The 18,310-nt window shown below is 37.6% G+C and overlaps 1 protein-coding gene across 5 annotated transcripts in view; it reads right to left on the bottom strand.

Moving 5' to 3' along the window:
- HGF (hepatocyte growth factor) overlaps nucleotides 1-18,310 on the bottom strand; it is a 61,186-nt gene that overhangs the window by 26,757 nt on the left and 16,119 nt on the right. For 4 of the 5 annotated variants that reach the window (XM_064443892.1, XM_064443857.1, XM_064443872.1 and 1 more), the window contains 5 exons: nucleotides 17,008-17,120; nucleotides 16,296-16,410; nucleotides 11,396-11,538; nucleotides 9,555-9,675; nucleotides 4,882-5,000 (listed from right to left, as the gene is read on the bottom strand). In XM_064443892.1, the coding sequence (XP_064299962.1) occupies nucleotides 4,882-5,000; nucleotides 9,555-9,675; nucleotides 11,396-11,538; nucleotides 16,296-16,410; nucleotides 17,008-17,120 (611 nt within the window). The remainder of the gene's footprint in view (nucleotides 1-4,881; nucleotides 5,001-9,554; nucleotides 9,676-11,395; nucleotides 11,539-16,295; nucleotides 16,411-17,007; nucleotides 17,121-18,310) is intronic. The other variant, XM_064443863.1, reaches the window with a different exon arrangement.

The raw sequence follows: 18,310 nt of genomic DNA, 5'->3' as shown, positions 1-18,310 counted from the left end.
ATGTAGATAAAGCCATTGCATGCTCAATGAATGCTGGACCTCTGGTATGCCACCATATAAAGAGAGGTGGAAGGTAACAATTTATCAGCTACTAAACATCAGTCTCTTTTCACTCCCTCCTTTCTATAAACATCTTTATCTTATGTAAATATTAAGCTTAAACTGAGTGGCACTTTTATTTGTTTACATACTATGATTCAACAAATAACTCTTTAATCAGAACATCACATTCAAATGGGCAGTTGAAATCTCTGCTTCTAAAGAAGGAGGAATCTAATATTAGTGATTCTTTGCCTTCCCAAAAGTTGTAGGCACACTGCAATGGTTCATTCTACACCTAGATTCTCAATTTTACTGTTTCATTAATTGCTCTTTCCCATCAAACCCAGACCCTTATTCAATTCTCCCAGAGCTTTTCGGGCTCCATTCACCCCTGGTACTGACAGATAAGGCTAAATCCATGGTAAAATCAGTTGGGTTGCTTGGAAATCAGTTAGGCAGCAAGAAAACACTGTCCTTACCATAATAGTTCTGCAGTTTTTGAATGGCTGATGTATGGAGCTTCATTTCCAGGCCTCAGCACCTCTCTCATAGTCCTGTATCTCACCCACAGAAGTGCAGCTATCCTTTTTTCTTTTTTTTTAAAGCCGTATTAGCTCCCCACTCCTGTCTTCCCTGTAGTCATGTCCTCATTCATGCCAAAGTAACAGTCATTTTCTTTTTTCATATTTGCTGTCAGTGCTTCCATTTCTTCATTTCATCCTACACTTCTTTATTGCTGTTTTAGTTGTCCTTTTATCCTCTCTTCTAACTAAAAATTGTCTCAAGCCAAAACCACAGACACATATGTGAGCAACTTCAAACCAATCCTGTGGTCCCTGAAGTCTTAATCCAGATCCAATTTTTGCAGCTTGAGCCATCTCTAATCCCTAATTGCTCCTGTCATCTCTTTCTCACAGCCCTGGCTGTAAGCCACAATGTTTTATGCTGCCTTCTGTGCTTGGAAATAAAGTTACAATGCCCTCCTGTCTCTTCAGTCTTAAAAACATATTTATTTTCTGAATACTTCCTTCCACTGACTTTTTTGCTGAAAATTTTGTATATGAGCTGTTGTCAGCATTTTGGCTATAGAGCATACTAGCATTCATGACATGTAGCAAAAGCCACAAGCAGCATGCTGCCTTGTGGTCACTCCCCCAAAGAGAGGACACCTACGTTTCTGTATATGGTCCAAGGACTTAGATTTGCAAAGCATTTTTTCTAATTATGATTTCTTGTAAAATATATAAACAGTCCTCAGCATAAGAATTAAAAACCTGTGTAAGAATCCAAACCACAAAGCTATAAAGACATATAACTCATGATGTTCTCTTTTTAATGTACTGAGATTGCATGCAGCCACAGCTTCAGAAAGTGGAGCAGCCACTGAAACCCAGAATGTTTGGGCTCCCTGCTAGGAGGTGGAAAAACAATTTTTCTATGTGCCTTAAGAAAGACAGAAAATTGAAAACAGGGCTTCGATATTTTGGTATTCTTGTCACAGAGCTGGTGATATAACAGTAATATCAGCAATAAATTCCCTCCCTGGGTTATAAAGGAAAGCACTGAGCAGCATCACATCTTATGTAGAGGGCAATGCCATATGCCTGTGCTAAACATCCTTTGAAAATATCTGCTGGGTTAAGCACCTTCAAGATCACTACTTTTGTATCCTTCCTCATACAGATAGATTCAGAAGTTTCCAAAGATCTACAGCTTTCTGCAGTGAAAACACAGTTTTGCATGTGAAATTTACACCAATCTTTTAATATACTTTTAACTGAAGGTGAAAGAATTTCTAGTTAATTCAGTTAAATTTTGCCTAGAAATAAGACAAAAAACTTACATTGTGGTGTTTGTTTTTAATTCCATTTTGATTATTGCCTTCTCTTCAGGACTCTAATTGTGACTTGGATAGATGAAAGTGACATTACAGTAGTTTGCAGGAGATCTTCCACCCATTTTATAAAGCTTAGGCCAGACTGTAGATACTGAAAGTTGCATGGACTCTAAGCTTACGTGACCAGCAAAGCCAGATGTGAATCCTCAGAACACTGACACATTAGCTCAGGAAATGCCAAAGGATAAAGGTTTATAAAAGTTGCATTTGTGAAACAGTCAGCTGTAACTTAGGAATATTTTTTTCGTAATAAAAACATTTCTACCAGGGGAAAAGAACAGATCTGGTATGCTATGTATGATTCATATATTATCTAATAATTAGAGAAATGTAGGAAGTACTGTTTAGTTTAAAAGATAAAAATAACAAACCAAAACAACCAAAACAGCACAAACCAAAAATCCACACCAACAACCACCCCTAACTTAAAGAATTAACTGAAAAATTGGAAAGACAATTCAGTTATAAGGCTAAGCAAGACTGTTCACAATGGGGAAAGACTGAACTTTCCCCACTATCAAAGATTATCCATAACTGTAGATACAATTACATTAATTAGTACTATAGTTCACAGGCAAGACTTTCAATATGGGTGTGACTTAATGGGTGCCTGATACAAAACAATCAGTAGCCCTGTTAAGCTGCTTCTTTCTCTGGAGATCCTGATCACAGACATTGCCCAAAGTAGCAAAATAACCTCACTTTTTTACAGTGGAATAATTTTGCTAATTTTAACTACCTTATACTGGATTTATGATGACATATGAGAGTGCAGAATAAGTTTAATTACTTTGCATCAGGAAGTGCATTAAGAGTACTCTTCCTTAACCTTTGGGTTTCAAACAAGTGAGTAATTGATAAGTGACTGAGACTCTAAGACATTACACTGGCCTAAGCTAAGAAAAAGCAAGGAGAGAAAATTCTGAACTATTGGTGATGAAAGCACAAAACATGGTGTGATTTGGTTTGGTAAGAAATCCAAGTGAAGATGGACAATCCCATGCTTCCCCCTCTAGGAAGCAACTGCTCACACATAACGGTTCATGCCAGAGCCATTCCCTCTTCCCCCCCGCCCCCGCGCCCCAATATTTAAATATATGCTAACATTATAGGAACAAATGCAGTATTACATTATGGAAAAAGATTTTTGTAAGGTCCACTAATATCTCTATTTTATCTGGATTTTAGGTAACCCAGTAATGTTTTGTCTTAGTTTATATAACAACAACAAAAAATACGGAGAACCCTGAAAATTAGAGAGTCATTAAAACTAGTCCTTTTATGTTTTTTATTTTTTTTCCCTTTTCTTCCCCTTTTTCAAATTCTCAAATAAATCCAGTTCCAGGTGAGCTTTAAGTATCATCTATTTTCCTATCTTCCTCCCAAGAGACCCAAATGAATTTTACAATGACATAAGCTTGCTGAAGTGACAGAGCTAGATGAAAAGCAGAGTGTCTGATTTTGAGGATTTTTTTTTTAAACACTTAACTTTGGTCAAAATTGAAGCAGGACAGCAAAGGAAATTGTAGTTTCCAAAACTCAAGAACTAAGGAAACTGACTTTCTCATGAGCTAACGTAACTCTGAGTTTCACTGAGTAGTTTTAGAAGATTCCCTTTGCCTCTACTTCATGGAAAATCCAAAAATACTGTTTTCCCTTTTCTGCCTATATTCCTGGGGGCTCTGCCACAGGCCTGGGGCACAGGAAGCTGATAGTATCCTACAGTATGGATTCAGTTAAAGTCATGCCTTGTTTTCAGAAATTGCCTTTATTCCCAAGATGTTATAAACAAAGTATTTTGAGTAAAGAGAACAAAAAAAATCTGCCTAGGTATGAGACTGTCTTTAATATCATGCTTGTGCATTGATTATTTCACATGTTGTCGGCTCACTAAAGGCAAAAAATTGGACCACAAATCTGGCAATGAGAAGTATGGGAGATAAGAGAGGAGTCTATCACTTGTAGATCCGACAAGCTGTGAATGAGGCAAGGAATTTCAGGGATGCAAATCTCAGTTTCCTAATTAAAGCATGCCCCAACAAAACTTAATTCTGCCATCTGCCTCAGCCCCAGCATTACCATGAAAGTCTAGAAAAATTACTTTACCCAGTTTTTCAAGGGAGATAAAATAGATTTACTTTCCTCACCATCTCTGTACTGCTCATTTAAGACATCTAATTATCAGTAGAACAGAACTGTCAGAGCAACCACAAAAGCTAGGAGCATCTGGGCTTTGAAGATAGAACATGCTGCAGAACACTCTAAAAATCCTGAACTAAAGCATCTCGAAGTGGGCATCCAATACTTGTACACCTTAATGTTCCTTTGACTCAATTCCCTATCTGTAAAGTGAAGATAACAAAAACCACCATCTTGTAGTTGATGGATGAAAAGAAATTAATTGCCTGTGGAGTGCTTTGGTACTGGAGTGCTGAATATCACAGAGGACTCCATGAGAAAATTACTAATTCTGTCTTCAGCACAATGCTGAAAAGCGTGCAGGAACCAAGGCCTAGGACCACACAATGTACAAGAGGAAAACAAAGCAATGAACAGTTCTTGACACAGAGAGCACTAAGTAAGGAAGGTGTGCGTGCACCTACTCCCAGACTGTAATGCAGATGCCCAGCATGGCCAAACTAATACTGTACATGATATCTTCATGATGATGTTGCCTCACATTTTTGGTTCTTGATTTTCCTGCATTTTAATGCAATTTCCTGTACATATTCCAGTGCTAAGTAACACAAAACTCACTTCCTGTCCAGATTAAATATAGTGTCTTTACAGGAGATCTTCTTTGAAAGCTATGTTTTAAAAGTCAGTGAAGTGCAATGAATGGACTAGCAATGAATGAACTAACTGTGGTCCTATATTACTTGAACTATCTGTGTCCAGATTTTGGAAAGGAAAAGGAAGTAATAAATTTTGCTTGAACTCACCACACGTTTTAATTGCACAGAACTCCCAGGGGGTGTTAGGGTCAAGAGTGTAGCACCATGGTCTCAGCTTGCCATCAGGATTGCGGCAGTAATTATCATCAAAGCCCTTGTCAGGGTATCTGTAAACCACAACAAGAAATGTGTCAGTGAAGTCTTCCCGGCAACACTGCGCAGGCTTGTACAAGGTACTTAAAGGACAGTTTTCAGCAGGGGAAAACAAGAACCTGTTACTATTAACCTTGGGTCTGATCCTGTGAGACGAATGCATATACTCTTTTAACACTATTAAAAACTTAATAACATAAAATCTCTTTCCAAGAATGCAGCAGAATCAGACCTCCACCGAGGGGATTCCCTGCTGTGCTAATGCAGAGGACACCGGATGGGGTAACTCTGCTAATTGCTAAACTCTTGCTCTTCTGTCTGTCAACTGATGACCAGACTCTAAAGCCAATCTTTTTTTTAAAACAGCCCAATTAAGTGTGGGTTATATAAACACTGCCTGGCATGCTGGACTCATTAAGAAAACAGGTTCTTTAGTGCAACAGCCCTGGGTTCAAACTGGAAGCTATTTTAAATAGCTTTGTTACTAACGATAGCTCCAATTTTTGTAATAGAGCTCATTCCAGGTCATGCCCTCATTTCAAGCATTGGGGGAAAAAAAAAAAAAAAAGGAATTAATTTCTAACTTGCTTTATCTCGTTAAGATTTGAAACTATTGTGCCATTGAATTATTTCTACATTCCTACTGCCATCATTGAATGATCAGGCAGATATTCAAGATAAGGAGGTTCGTTTTGTATAAATGTGCTATATTAACATCTATAAATTTAAAGGGAAGGAGAGAAATGCATACTTTATTTTTCTCCAGTGAATACAGTTTGTCTTGGTTTTCCAGTTTATACCGAAAGATTTGTAAAGAAACAAAAAGTAGATTTTCCCCTGAGGGAAACATGAAAACTATGTAAGAGAGCAATGAAGTTAACTACCTGGGAACCTGAACCCCTTTACAACTACAAGCAGATGTCTTCCACACAAGGAGAGGAAAATATGATTTACAAGACTGTGATTGTGCTAGGATGCTTTTTCTGTCAAACAATCATCCTAATTTTGACTCATGCATTTACAACTTGATCTCCCATTCCTTGGGAAGAATCAGGTTCCCTCATCTATACAAGGGACAGGGACAGGATTTAAGTCAAATTAAAAAAAAAACAACAACAAACCAAAACAAACCAACAAACAAATAAACTAGACAAAGAAACAAAACACTAAAGCCACCAAGGAGAAACATTACAAAACTGAGAATCTAAGGGCAGTCAAGAATGTGGTGGTTTCATATCTAGCAGCAGTACCCTGTTTTTTGCTAGGTAGAAGACAAACTGTAAAGGAACAAATTGTGTCCAAGGATTTCACAAGAAAACAGTTAATGGGCTGATAATACACCAGAAGACAAGATGGTTTTGGCCACCCAGTAGGTGCAATGATGATCTTTGATGTTGGCAGCACATGTTCCACGCCATGTAGCAATGGAGAGCCCATGGCATTACCCAGGAATGAAGGTGAGTCCAGGAATGGCAAGGTATCTGCAGTTATAGCTCCCAAAACCATTCAAAATATCTAGGGGTGTAAAGAATCCACTCTGTGGAAGGCAAGTGTCTTTCACAGCATTGAGTACTCTGTCCTTCCTAATATTATATATTATGTTCCCACAGTATGTCAAAAATGTGTTATTTACTAATTAAAACTTAAGTAGAGATGTAACGTTTCCTCCAGGATCAAGATTTGAGTGTCCTTGTGGGATGGAATAATGTCTGTGAACTGTATCTTTCCACCTACTATACCTATGACCCCTTTTCTAGAGCAGCACCAGCCTTCCCAGTCACTGGTTCATCCCACAATATTCAGGCATGCTTCTGCCTTCCTTCACATCCAGCAAGCAACAGTTCCTCAGTTCCTACAGAAAAGGCCAACTAACCTTTAAGACAGAAATATTAGGGATAAGATAAACAACAGGGCTTCAGGCTGTTCCACACAATTCAATAGTGAGACCATGGAGGATTCTCTGACAGCTCATCCCTTTGCTCTGCACACTCATCCTTCCCCAGTACACTAGGGCACGGACCTGTTGCTTAGACCCAACATAGAGCCTGAGGTTTCCAAGACCTTTCAGAACCCTACATATTTCTTTTTTTAATTTTTTTTTCACTTGAAACTGCAGTAGCTGTACTTCACTGCTGAAACTGAAATGAAGCATTAAGATACACATCTGGTGTCAAAATCATGACTTTTTCTCAGTTTCTGGGCAGGGGGAAAGAGTGGTAGACAAAGAGACAACTTTTATTCCCTTTAACAAGACAGAAGCTGATCTCTAGCTCTGCTGGAACTAATCAGAAACTTAGTGTCTAAAACTCTTTACCATTATTTCTTTTCCCCTTTTTGTTTTAAAAGACATGCAGGACTGGAAACTTGACTTTGTATAAAGTAAATTTTTGTACAAGAGATTTAAACCAGAGTATTTAATAAAAGGATACCTGCAGATGTTCAAATCTTACACTACACTTCAACCCTACTTTCCTCCATGCACTAAGTACCTATTTTCACAGAATACTTGATTTTGAGCAGAAAATATGGACAGAACTGGAGAAAACTGTTGCTTCTGTATGCCAGTCTAGGTCATTAGCCTCAATGGTCTTCCCTCCATACTGAGGCATAGCCCTGCCTGAGAGAACTGAAGCTTCAGAATACAATTCTTCATCCACTAATAGCTAAAAACGGGTCATGCAGCAGCTGTTTGGGGGAATTTCTACTGCTAGCCTCAATCATATCTAAATAAACAGGTATTATCAATTCTTTTCAGTAACTGACTCCTGAAGGGAATAAATGTGGAACGATTAAATGAGGTGACAAAAAGGTGAGATGTATTCACCCTGAGCTGAGAGCACTGTCCAACAGCAGGTAGACTGGAGCATTTGAAAAGATTACTAGTTTTACCTCTTTTTCTTTGTCATTGCAACTATTGAATCCATAAATGAAAATACGTTTAAAACTGTCCAACTAGTCCTTCCTTGTTTCCAGGATGTTCATATTTCCCCAGGATGACGTAGTAAAAGCCTCTCTAGATATTGCTGTATTTTAATGGATCATTTCTTCCAGACCTCCTGTCTTATTTTCACCTTAAATATCTACTAAAACAACTACACAGATCAAAGCCCATGACATTTTTGAAAGCTAGCATAATCAAAGCATAAATGTCACTACCTTTAGTGACCATTCCATGAAGTTAATTAACATCAGTGTATTAGAAATACACTGAAACCCAGTTACACTTCTGAAAGCACATAAAGATTAGTTCAATCTGGATGGGACGTTTTTCAATTAAAAAACACATTTTCATTACAGTCTGAAAACTCTCAAGAAGATGTTTTCCAAAGGAAACCTTTCAAGGAGGAAGGTGATCATTCATAAAACAGCAGTTAGTTTGAAAAGTCATTTTGCAAACCATCCAAAATTAATGGAAATTAATTTTAAAAATTCCTCCTGACAGTAACATTGTTATTGTTTATACCCAGAAGTTCTATAAATGTTTCACTCCCAAGGAAAAAAAATATTTCTGTGACTTATTCTAGAATGCACAGCAAGTGCATGGTAAAACTCAGAAACAGATTCTTTTCAGTCCCAGTCTGCTAATACAAAATATTTATTGTAGCAGAAATATGGGAGAGCCTGTTATTATGCAGTCTTCCTCTGGTAGTTTAAGTTTATTCAATCCACTTTATAAATTGAGTTAATCCAAAATCCAGAGTAAAACTAAAATGAAAATTTATTCCAGTTTAAGAGAAACACAAAGGCCCTCCTGTGTGGCCTAAACCCCCGCACAAAATCCTTCCAAAAGGGTGTATTATAGATGACCCTTTCGGTCGAGTGAATTTTACCCTCTAGGAAAAACCCTAATGGGGATGAAATTTGTCTTGCTGTTTCTGACTCATCTTTTGGCATTATGTAACTATGCCTAAATTAAAAAAAAAAAGTCTATAAATCCATGTGCATAAAATGCTAAACAGAATGATGAACCCTTTTCCCAGGCTGAAAAAATACATGTAGCGGGCAAATATTTTGGTCAAAAAAACCCGGACACTTAAACCTGATTACAGCAGAAGACAATCTACAGCTTTAAAGCTGTTCAATATTTCAGAAAAGGAGTATATTCTGACTTGACAATGTTGCATGTTTAGATTCGGTAATTGTGTTAAGAACTCTAACAAAAAATTATTACTTTTAATCATTATTTACTTTGTTATTACTTTAAGGTATTTTAAGCTGACTGAAGCTGCATAAAAACATATACAGAAACATTCAGAGGTTAATTTTTTACTGTCAATAAAGCTAGGGAGGATATTTTGACCAATTAATGCAGCGCATGTATGTAGCTGCACTACACAGCCGTGGGATGTAGCCACAGCTGCACAAAATAGCCTCTAGTCCCCATCCTGCATCCCCATCATGACAGTAGCCAGCCTGCACTCACCATGGGCCAGAGGCCCAAGCAACTAAAACTGGTGAACTCTACAAATTTCACTTCAGCTAATGCTGATTTTGCCCAACTGGTTCCACAGCCTGTGTAATTTTTAAATTATAACCACATGGATTTACTTGGGGGGAGGAGAGGTTACCTCTCTGGACGAAATTTATGCTTGTGTGGTCTCTGAAGATCCCAGCGCTGACACTCCTTGCCCGACTCGGTGTGATCCATTGGCCCTCTGTAACTCTCTCCATTGCAGGTCATGCATTCAACTAGGTAAAAAAAAAAAAAAAAAAAAAAAAAGAGGTACTAGTCATTTATTATGCTGATGCCTGTAGCACACAAAAAATTTAGAGGAATTAAATCATACTCCTTCTGTTATATATTGAAACCAACCTAAAGAGGTATTAAAAAGTGATATCTTTTATTTAGGCTGGTTTGGGAAATGTCCTTTGAAATAGAGTTGCATCTTTTTCTTTGATCTAATCCAGCTGTTTAAATTTGGTATCATTTTATAGGACACTTACAGTTTTGAGGAAGGTATGTGTCAGCTGCTAGATGCATTCATGTTCCTAGCAGATTTTTAACCTTACTTATGGCTAGTAACAGAGACACACGTATCTGAAGAAGGAGTACTTTTAGAGGTGATGTTTTCTAATTGAGTAACATTCATTACTGTAAATCACTCTAGCTTATAATATAATTACAGCGCAAGTTTAAGTGTGGAATAATGGCTGAATCACAATTTCAATGCAGTGCAGTCTGTTTCTTTAAATTCCCAGCACTTTCAGCTGTATATGATACTGTTTGTTTTCGATGCTAATTCTTTTTGGCAGTTTAAACTATGATACATTTTCAGCCCTGGTATGGGAAAGTGGGGGCTGGGGGGAGAGTGGGCAAAAGCTACCAAAGGGATTTGAAATCATTGTTGGACAAAATATGCTTCATAATTTAAAATGAGAAGTCTTAAACTATAAAATAAGTACACCATAATTAACTATAGAAACATTTCTCGTGTGTCCCCTAATTAGAGTAATTGTAATGAAGGATCACTTAGTAAATACTAACTTATGCAATTACAGACCTCACTCTTCAGTCAAAACATCCGCTACCATAGTCTTCATCCCGCAGCGACCTCCAGGTCTTATCCCATCTGAAGCTCACTTAAATTGATCTTTAAATGCTAGCTTTTAATAGATTTTCAAGCTCCTTGTAAATCATTCTCTTCCTCCCTTTCTTCCTCCCTCCCTCTCTCTCTCCTATTCCTTCCCCCACCACTGGATAACTATTGCACATGTCACATTATCAGGAAAATTAGAGGCAGCCGCCTTGAGAATTTAAATGGTTTGATTGACTGGAACTGGATTGGTTGATTAGCAAGATATAAGAGCTTAGTCTGGAGGTTAACAGAACTCAAAAATCAACAAATGCAATGGTGCACATAAAGTGCTTGTACAATTCTGTGACTTGAAAGTCAAATGGGACTGGATTTATGGAATGTTTTACTTATTTACAGTACTTATTTGAAAAACAAAATACATGCTTAGATTGAGCTTTCATCCTGTAATTCAATATCTATTTTTTCATCAAAAAGAAGAAGAAAACTTGGTTTTACCATGGAATGACACTAGATGATTTTTTTACATAGTAATACTGAAATTGTTAATGGATTCACTATGGACTAGACAAGTGAAAAAAGGGACGCATTTGTGTGATCAGCACAACTTTTTTCCAGCTCCTCCATGACCTGAACAAAGCTGCTGAGCCTGAAGGCTTGTTCAAGTCTTCCAGAGTAGTGGAATGTAACAAGATCTCCTCTTTCTCTAATAACTGCTTTTCTTGCTACATGAGTTATTCTTGCTGAGCCATCACCTATTCTTCCTCCAAAATCCACGAGCAAGTGCCACTGAAACTACTGCCTCATTGTACCTGTTCTGTATACCTGCTGTTGGCAGAGAAAAGGCAGCTTTCGCGAGAGCCATGCCGGGTTACCTTGTGAACAGAGGGGGATGTCGCAGACTTCATGGCGTGTCTCCGGACTGGTGGTGAAACACCACGGCCCTCCCTCTTCCCCTCGGGGGTTTCGACAGTAGTTTTCCCGCAGGTCTTTACCCCGATAGCTCGAAGGTAAAAAGCTAGTTTTAAAATGACAATCATTACAGTATAAGAGCATGCAAACTTTGGTGTTAATCATACTATTTTTTTTACAAACAGAAACAATCACATTTCTGCTTCCTTCTCCCTCCACCCTGCCTACACAAATGCACACACCCAAATATCTGTCCATACACAAATACACATCTTCAGTCAGGATTACTCAATCAATGGCCTAAATCTGGGACAACTTGTCTAGCCTGTAGCTTGCTCTAGCGAATTTTACTCCTCTCCCTTGGGCATCCAGAGCCAACTGTCTGCTGTAGAGCCAGAGGCAGCAGTACACTCCCTCCCAGCCCTCACTGCACTCTCCTTGGTGAGCTAGAAACTACTCACAGAATGGTGGAAAGCCCTTGGACAAGGGGGGAAAATATATTGGGTGCACAGGGGAAAAATTCATTGGGCCCATAGCCATGTCAGACCTGCCTTTCTTATGTGTGTTGTGCACATGTGCACATGTTGTGCAGGCCCAGCTGGGCTTAGTGTCCACCTACTACATGAAGCCCACAAGCAAAGAAACCTCTTCCCATCCCCAGCCAGGCAGCAGCCAGAATTGAGCATCAGGAGCGTGTGAACGTGACTGAGTGGTGTGACACACTGCGCTGAGAGGCTTTCACTGCCTGAAACCACAGACTGCTTTGCATTTCAGCATCAGAAATTTCCCCAGATGCCTCTTTAGCTGTCTTGCTTCATGTTCTGCTACAAGCCCTGCTGTTGTCACCTTAGGGTCTGCTACTTATAGACCCACTCATCATTGCTATTGTACAAATTAGGTCATTTAAGTGTGACCTGGCTGACTTAAACTGTGCTCTCCCTTTCATTATATTTTCTGCTTTTGCTGTAAGGGGCTATTAAATAACAACACCCCTTAAGATTTTTCCCTTAGATTAGGGGTTCTCAGACCAATGCTAAGCACTTTGTTTTTCTTTAGTGATTTAATACAAATGTGAGCTAATACTATATTTTTTGCTTAACACACATTTTCAGCATGAGATTTTGCTGCTCATGCTCAGTTCACCGAATATAAACTCTCCAGGGTCAAGGTTTTGTGTTCTTAGCTGTCTGTAAAATTACAAGATTACCTCTAGAGAAACCCCCACATACACACTGACATATAACGATATATGTAGGCACGTATATATATATTTTTATATATAAAAGTAATACTAGTTATTTTTCCCTACAAACTAGGGAATCAGTAACCCCATAGTAAGGAGCCCGGAGCTGGTTCTGTTCAGTACCACTGCAAGGGCTCATGACCACACTCAGGCTGCACATTGCAGACAAACCCAGTAACACTTCACTGCCAGTTTCATTGCAGTGATGCTTAAACAGCAGCTAGATCTCCGTAGCTAAAACCACATTACAGCCTGAGTTACGTTCAATTCCATGAAGACTTTTTTCTGTTAATTGAAAAGTTGGGCAAAATACATAGAGGATCACATAAAACTTACAACTTGACTTAATAAATTGATTTAATTTTTGAACTTTCTAAGATTTGTTCCAGTTTTTTTGTTTTATTCAGTATATTTAAATTCTGGTGGAAATATCACAAGTAAAATGCACCTTTTATTCTGAAAATGCCCAATAATTTATTTTGGCTGTTTGTTAGTGGGGTTTTTTTGGTTGGGGTTTTTGGTTTTGTTTTGTGGTGGTTTTTTTCTGGTGTGGGGTTTTTTAATCACTGAGGGAATTCCAATGTATCTATATTCTACAGGAAAAGAAAATAAAAGGAATAAAATTTCATCTAACTTCTTTTAGAAGACTGTAGACACTTGCAGCTTAGGAAACTAAACCGAGAACTTGGGACAGTGTTTATACACCGGCATTGATTTAATTTATATACAAAAGCAGAAGAGAAATGTATGGCTCTTGCTGTCCTTGGCAAATTCTATGTTACAGATGAATAAATTGGGAGAGAGAAAGAGAGGGAGAATTCTGACATTTGACAGTTTAATCATGGTTTACTCCCATTAATGAAATCTTCAAACTAACTGAAGTGGAAAATACCTTTAATTACCTTGTGGTTCTAGTCAAGGCAATGTGGAAGCATTATTTAGGAGTGCTTTTCTTATTTTTCGTGCTTAAAGAGAATATTTTTTGTCATTACAGCTGCATATAAAATTGCTGCTTCTGTTTTTCCTCTGTAGTCTTGTAATATAAATCTCTCAAAGTTTTTTAGCTACGGACAGCCCTGGGCAAGCTTTTCTGATGGGACATTGCAACCTGTGTGTCTGTCAAGCTAATATCTCAATGACTAGCAGAAAATTTTATTTAATTTTCCAGATGGAAAATTTTTCTTATCATAAATTATGGACATTAGAAAATATAGGGAAAAGGCATTTCAAATTATGTCAGATATGTTGTAAGAACATAAAAAAAAAGTCTAAATGAATACCATTAGAAACTCAAGATGGGCCATATATATATATGGCTTCAAAAAGTACTGAAGCAACATTCTTGAGGGAGGAAAAGATGAGATGCAGTAAAGATCCACCCAGAAATAGAAGATAGAGCCACTCCTAAAATTGTGTGCTGATTTAGTTCAACTTTATTAGGTAAGGAAAAAAGAAAAAGAAAGCCAAAACCTGAAGCCAGTAGAGTAATGGTAAAAACAGATTCAACCATGGAAACAGATTCAAGTCATGGAAAATAGCAAAAAGCCTGTGAAGTACTGGTCTACTCTGACGATTTCTCTTTGAACCCTTCTTGCATTGGCTTTATCCATTTAGATAAAAAAACTCTTAAGAGCAAAAAAAAAAAAAGATTCTGTTACAGTCTAGGGTGGAGATGAAAATGATGGAACCCTGATTTCAGCTGGGAGTCTCCAGGTTCTACTGGAATACAACAAATAATATTAATTTTTTTAAAATTTGCTAAATCCAAGTGCAAGTATATAGTTTAAGTTATTTCAATTCTTTCTAGAAAGATAATGTAAAATCAGTAAAGTACATTTCTCCCTTGAATATGAAAAAGGGATTTATTTTCCGATGGTACTTTGTGATAATCACATGTTGAGAAAAACTGACCTAAAAATCTAAGCCTTTCATACTAATAAGTTCCAAACACACCACTGCTGTCTGCTTCTTCCCATCTCCCTCATGTCTCTGATGATGAAATCATATTTTCTGATGTTGAAAAACAAAATTAGCATGCAGCCACCTCATTTATCCAGTGACCTTTTAAAAATTAAACTTATTGCACAACACAGGAGAAAAGTCATTCTCATAAAATACATCATAGAAGAGTGGCTGTCCAAATATATTAGATAAAGCTGTGTATGCTGTATATTAAAATGCTATTTAGTGATAATGTATACTATGTAGACACTTTTCTTTAATTATATAAAGTCATATGTATATTATATAGAACAAATGTTCATTCTTGCTTAAACTCAGTTACTGAGAATTCTTTCATTTCTAAAAGATTAAGATTGTATATTTCAAGACGTTGAGTCTGAAGAGGTCATTACTGTGGGAGCTGATGATATTTGTCATTCATTCGCAAGAGCAGGTCTGGTCCCACACTGAAAATCAGACGCACTACCATCTGTATTATAAGCAGTTAAGTCCAGTCAAGTCCAAGCCTGAGGCTCAGCTTTGTAACACATCATAAGAGGAGAGAACCCAAGTATTCTTTGCCTTTTAATGTTGTTCCAAGATATCATCTTGCACACTGGATAGATTGGTCAGGACAGGACTGATCAGTGCACAGCCCAGTTCCTTACTAGTAATCTCCAGCTTGGCTGCTCTTAAACCAAGTGTCGATACTGGGAGTCCAGAGCGAAAGGTGGCAATGTGGATAGGAAGCTTATGGGTGAGAGGACACTTTGGTTTTGCCTCTTAAGGATTTGTTATTTAAATGGCTAAAGCCAATACAAAGTTTCAAAGAGAAATGGTCAAAGAGTAGACCAGTATTTCATAGCCCTTTTATTAGTTTCCAGGAACATTTGGTGTGGTTGAATCTGTTTTTACCGTTACTCTTACTGGCTTCAGGTTTTGGCTTTCTTCTTTTTTTTCCTTAGCTAATATAGTTGAACTAAGTCTACTCTCAAGGTGTAGATATGACCTAAGTTCCTCACTATATCAGGTCTTAAACTCAAAAGTTAAGTTCCATACCTGCTGCATTGGTCTTCCATTATTGCTCACATGATCTGAAGGAAAGGATTTCAATAATCTGTTCAGTCCTTTCCACGTATTTGTTGCCTAGTATAAGTGCTTTATAGAGTTTAACATATTCTGTAGAATAACAGAGAATTGATAGGAACTATGCAAAATATAGTAACAATAATTTTATACTGATCAAATAGGTGGGCTAATATCCCTCACTTCCTAATAATGTTTATTTTTTTAAATTGCCCATTTTATGGTAGTCTATCAGAAAACAGCGATAAACTTCCAGACCCCAGGATGAAGTTACACAGATGTTTTGTTTCTGCCAGTAGCTAGGAGATCAAAAGGATATCAACAGCTGAAAAACATGATACAGGAAAGGAAGGGATCCAGACACATGGGCTGGCTTTAGGAGAGACGTCTTTCTTTGGAGAAAGCCCAAGAAGGTAAGGATTTTCTGGGATATGGAGAACAGCATATCTTGGGTAAAGGCAAGAATACACCAAAGAGATTTTGTTGTCTAAGGTCAGTTTTCTCATAAATTCTTTGTCTGCTAATAAGTCAAACCATGCTTTATGGAAGCTGCCTGAGCATTATTCCCATTGTCTCTGCTCCTGAACTCTTACCTGTGCTCATGGGGGATCATTGAATTCCAGGCTTGACACTGGATACCACTTTTGGTAACAGATATTGTTCCTTTGTAGTCTGCTCCTTTTCCAATGATACAATTCCTGACATAGTCTATTGAAAGAAAGAAGAAAATTAGGGGTTTGTTTAATGTATTTAAAATTAGAACTCATCATCAGCTTTCACATAAAAATAATATCTTTTTGATAGTCTTTAAATACTTAATTATTAAAAATATTTTTAATTGTCCATGTAATTCTTGTCTCCTTTTTTTTTTCAAACTTTTGATCACTAACTTCCCAAAGAAAGCTACTGAAAATATTTCCAAAGTGTCTGATTGACCAAAAGTCCATTTCTGAGGACTTAAGTCCCCTATTCATGAATGAGGTAAATAAAAAGCAATATGAAGTCAATAACAGTAGCTCATACAAATGAGTTTTTAAGTAGTTAACTGAAGTAGCAGTTCAGACCAGTATATATGTTGGTAGGCGAATATGTAGATTGGAAAACTGAGCAAGAACAAGTATGTAGACAAGCTTGCATGACAGCAAAACCAGGGTCTTTGTAAATAAAACTGTAGGATGCAGCCTTCAGAATGTGTAAAGCCATCCCATACCCAGAATGCTCCTACAGCACTGACTGTCACTGACTGACCTCAGCTTTTTCCCCCTCCATAGCTGGAAAAACAAAATCAGTAAATAAATCAGTTACCCTTCTTTTCATACAGATCAAACGCATGGTCTTGCTTCTTTCTCACACCATTTGTCAAGCTGTTGAAGGATAACCAATGGCATCGTTTTGTAACTCTGTCATAAGCAAAGGCCCTGCAAAGAAAATCTGGATGAGAAAAAAATCTCTGTGTGGTTTATAATAATGACACATGGCCTGCCAAGGAGCATGCAATGACATCAGATTTATTTTTACTGGGAAAGTCAGAGAAACAGCCCAAATTACTATTTAAACCCACAACTGTGCTGACAAGAACAAAGAAACAGAGAAATTAAATTGATGTGGCCGTTACACTAAATACCAGCTTGGTTGTTCACACTAATCTAAGAGTTCCCTTGTCATTTAGGATCTTTATTTTATAAGTGAGATAAATGTGACTGAGGCAGCAATTGTGTCTCCAGTTGTGCTGCTTTCTGGGGAATAAAAAGGAATACTCAAAAAACATCTTTGCTTGCTTAGAATACACTTCTGAAATAGTTAAGCATCTCATACTGATGTCTTGAGGAAAATTCAAGCACAAGGAGTCTGTTTCTTGCCTAGAACAACAGAGCTGTTTAAAAACAAGATTATTTTTATTTTTATGAATAATATAAACTGTGATAGTGTACCTACATCTTGTCCTTGTTTTGCTTTTATTTTCTTTTTTTTTGTCTTATTTTTAACTGCTTTCAAGGAGAGAGCACAATGTGTGCGGAACTGAGTGGATTTGGGGGGGGCAAGAGAGAAAAACAGAAATCAAAAGAGGAAAAACACTGCCTTAAGTGTAGGTAAAATGTTTTAAAGGATTTTAAAAACACAGTTGACTGCCAGGGTGGGCGCAACAGTTATTGCAATAAGAGAAAAAATAAAAAAATCCCACAGAAAATTCTTTTTTCCCTTAATTTCTCATTAGAACCAAATAACAAATCACTGACATGATGCTATTCTCTAACCCACCACAAAGTCTACGCTTCTGTCAGTCATCCCAAACCTTCTGAGATATTTTATTCTGACCTGAGAAGGCCTTTTAACTCTACTTGATAATACCTAAAAGACACACAGGTTTACTACACTTCATCCATACTTTGGCTGTGCCATACTCCTGAGCACTACATCCCCCCCTAGCTTTGATCTTAATTTAATTCCACTCTTGCCATGCAAGTTTTTCTGTGTGAGATCTTGCTGGCTTCAGTTAAAAATATTACAAGATCCTATCCAACCACCCCGCTCTTCTCTCTTTCAAACATCCTCTTCATTACCATTTCCATCACCAAACAGATTTTTCGTCCAACTGCTCTCCCTACTC

The sequence above is a fragment of the Phalacrocorax carbo genome, chromosome 1, assembly GCF_963921805.1.
Source record: "Phalacrocorax carbo chromosome 1, bPhaCar2.1, whole genome shotgun sequence".
Taxonomy (NCBI): Eukaryota; Metazoa; Chordata; class Aves; order Suliformes; family Phalacrocoracidae; genus Phalacrocorax; species Phalacrocorax carbo.
This window is presented reverse-complemented; position numbering and strand designations above follow the sequence as displayed.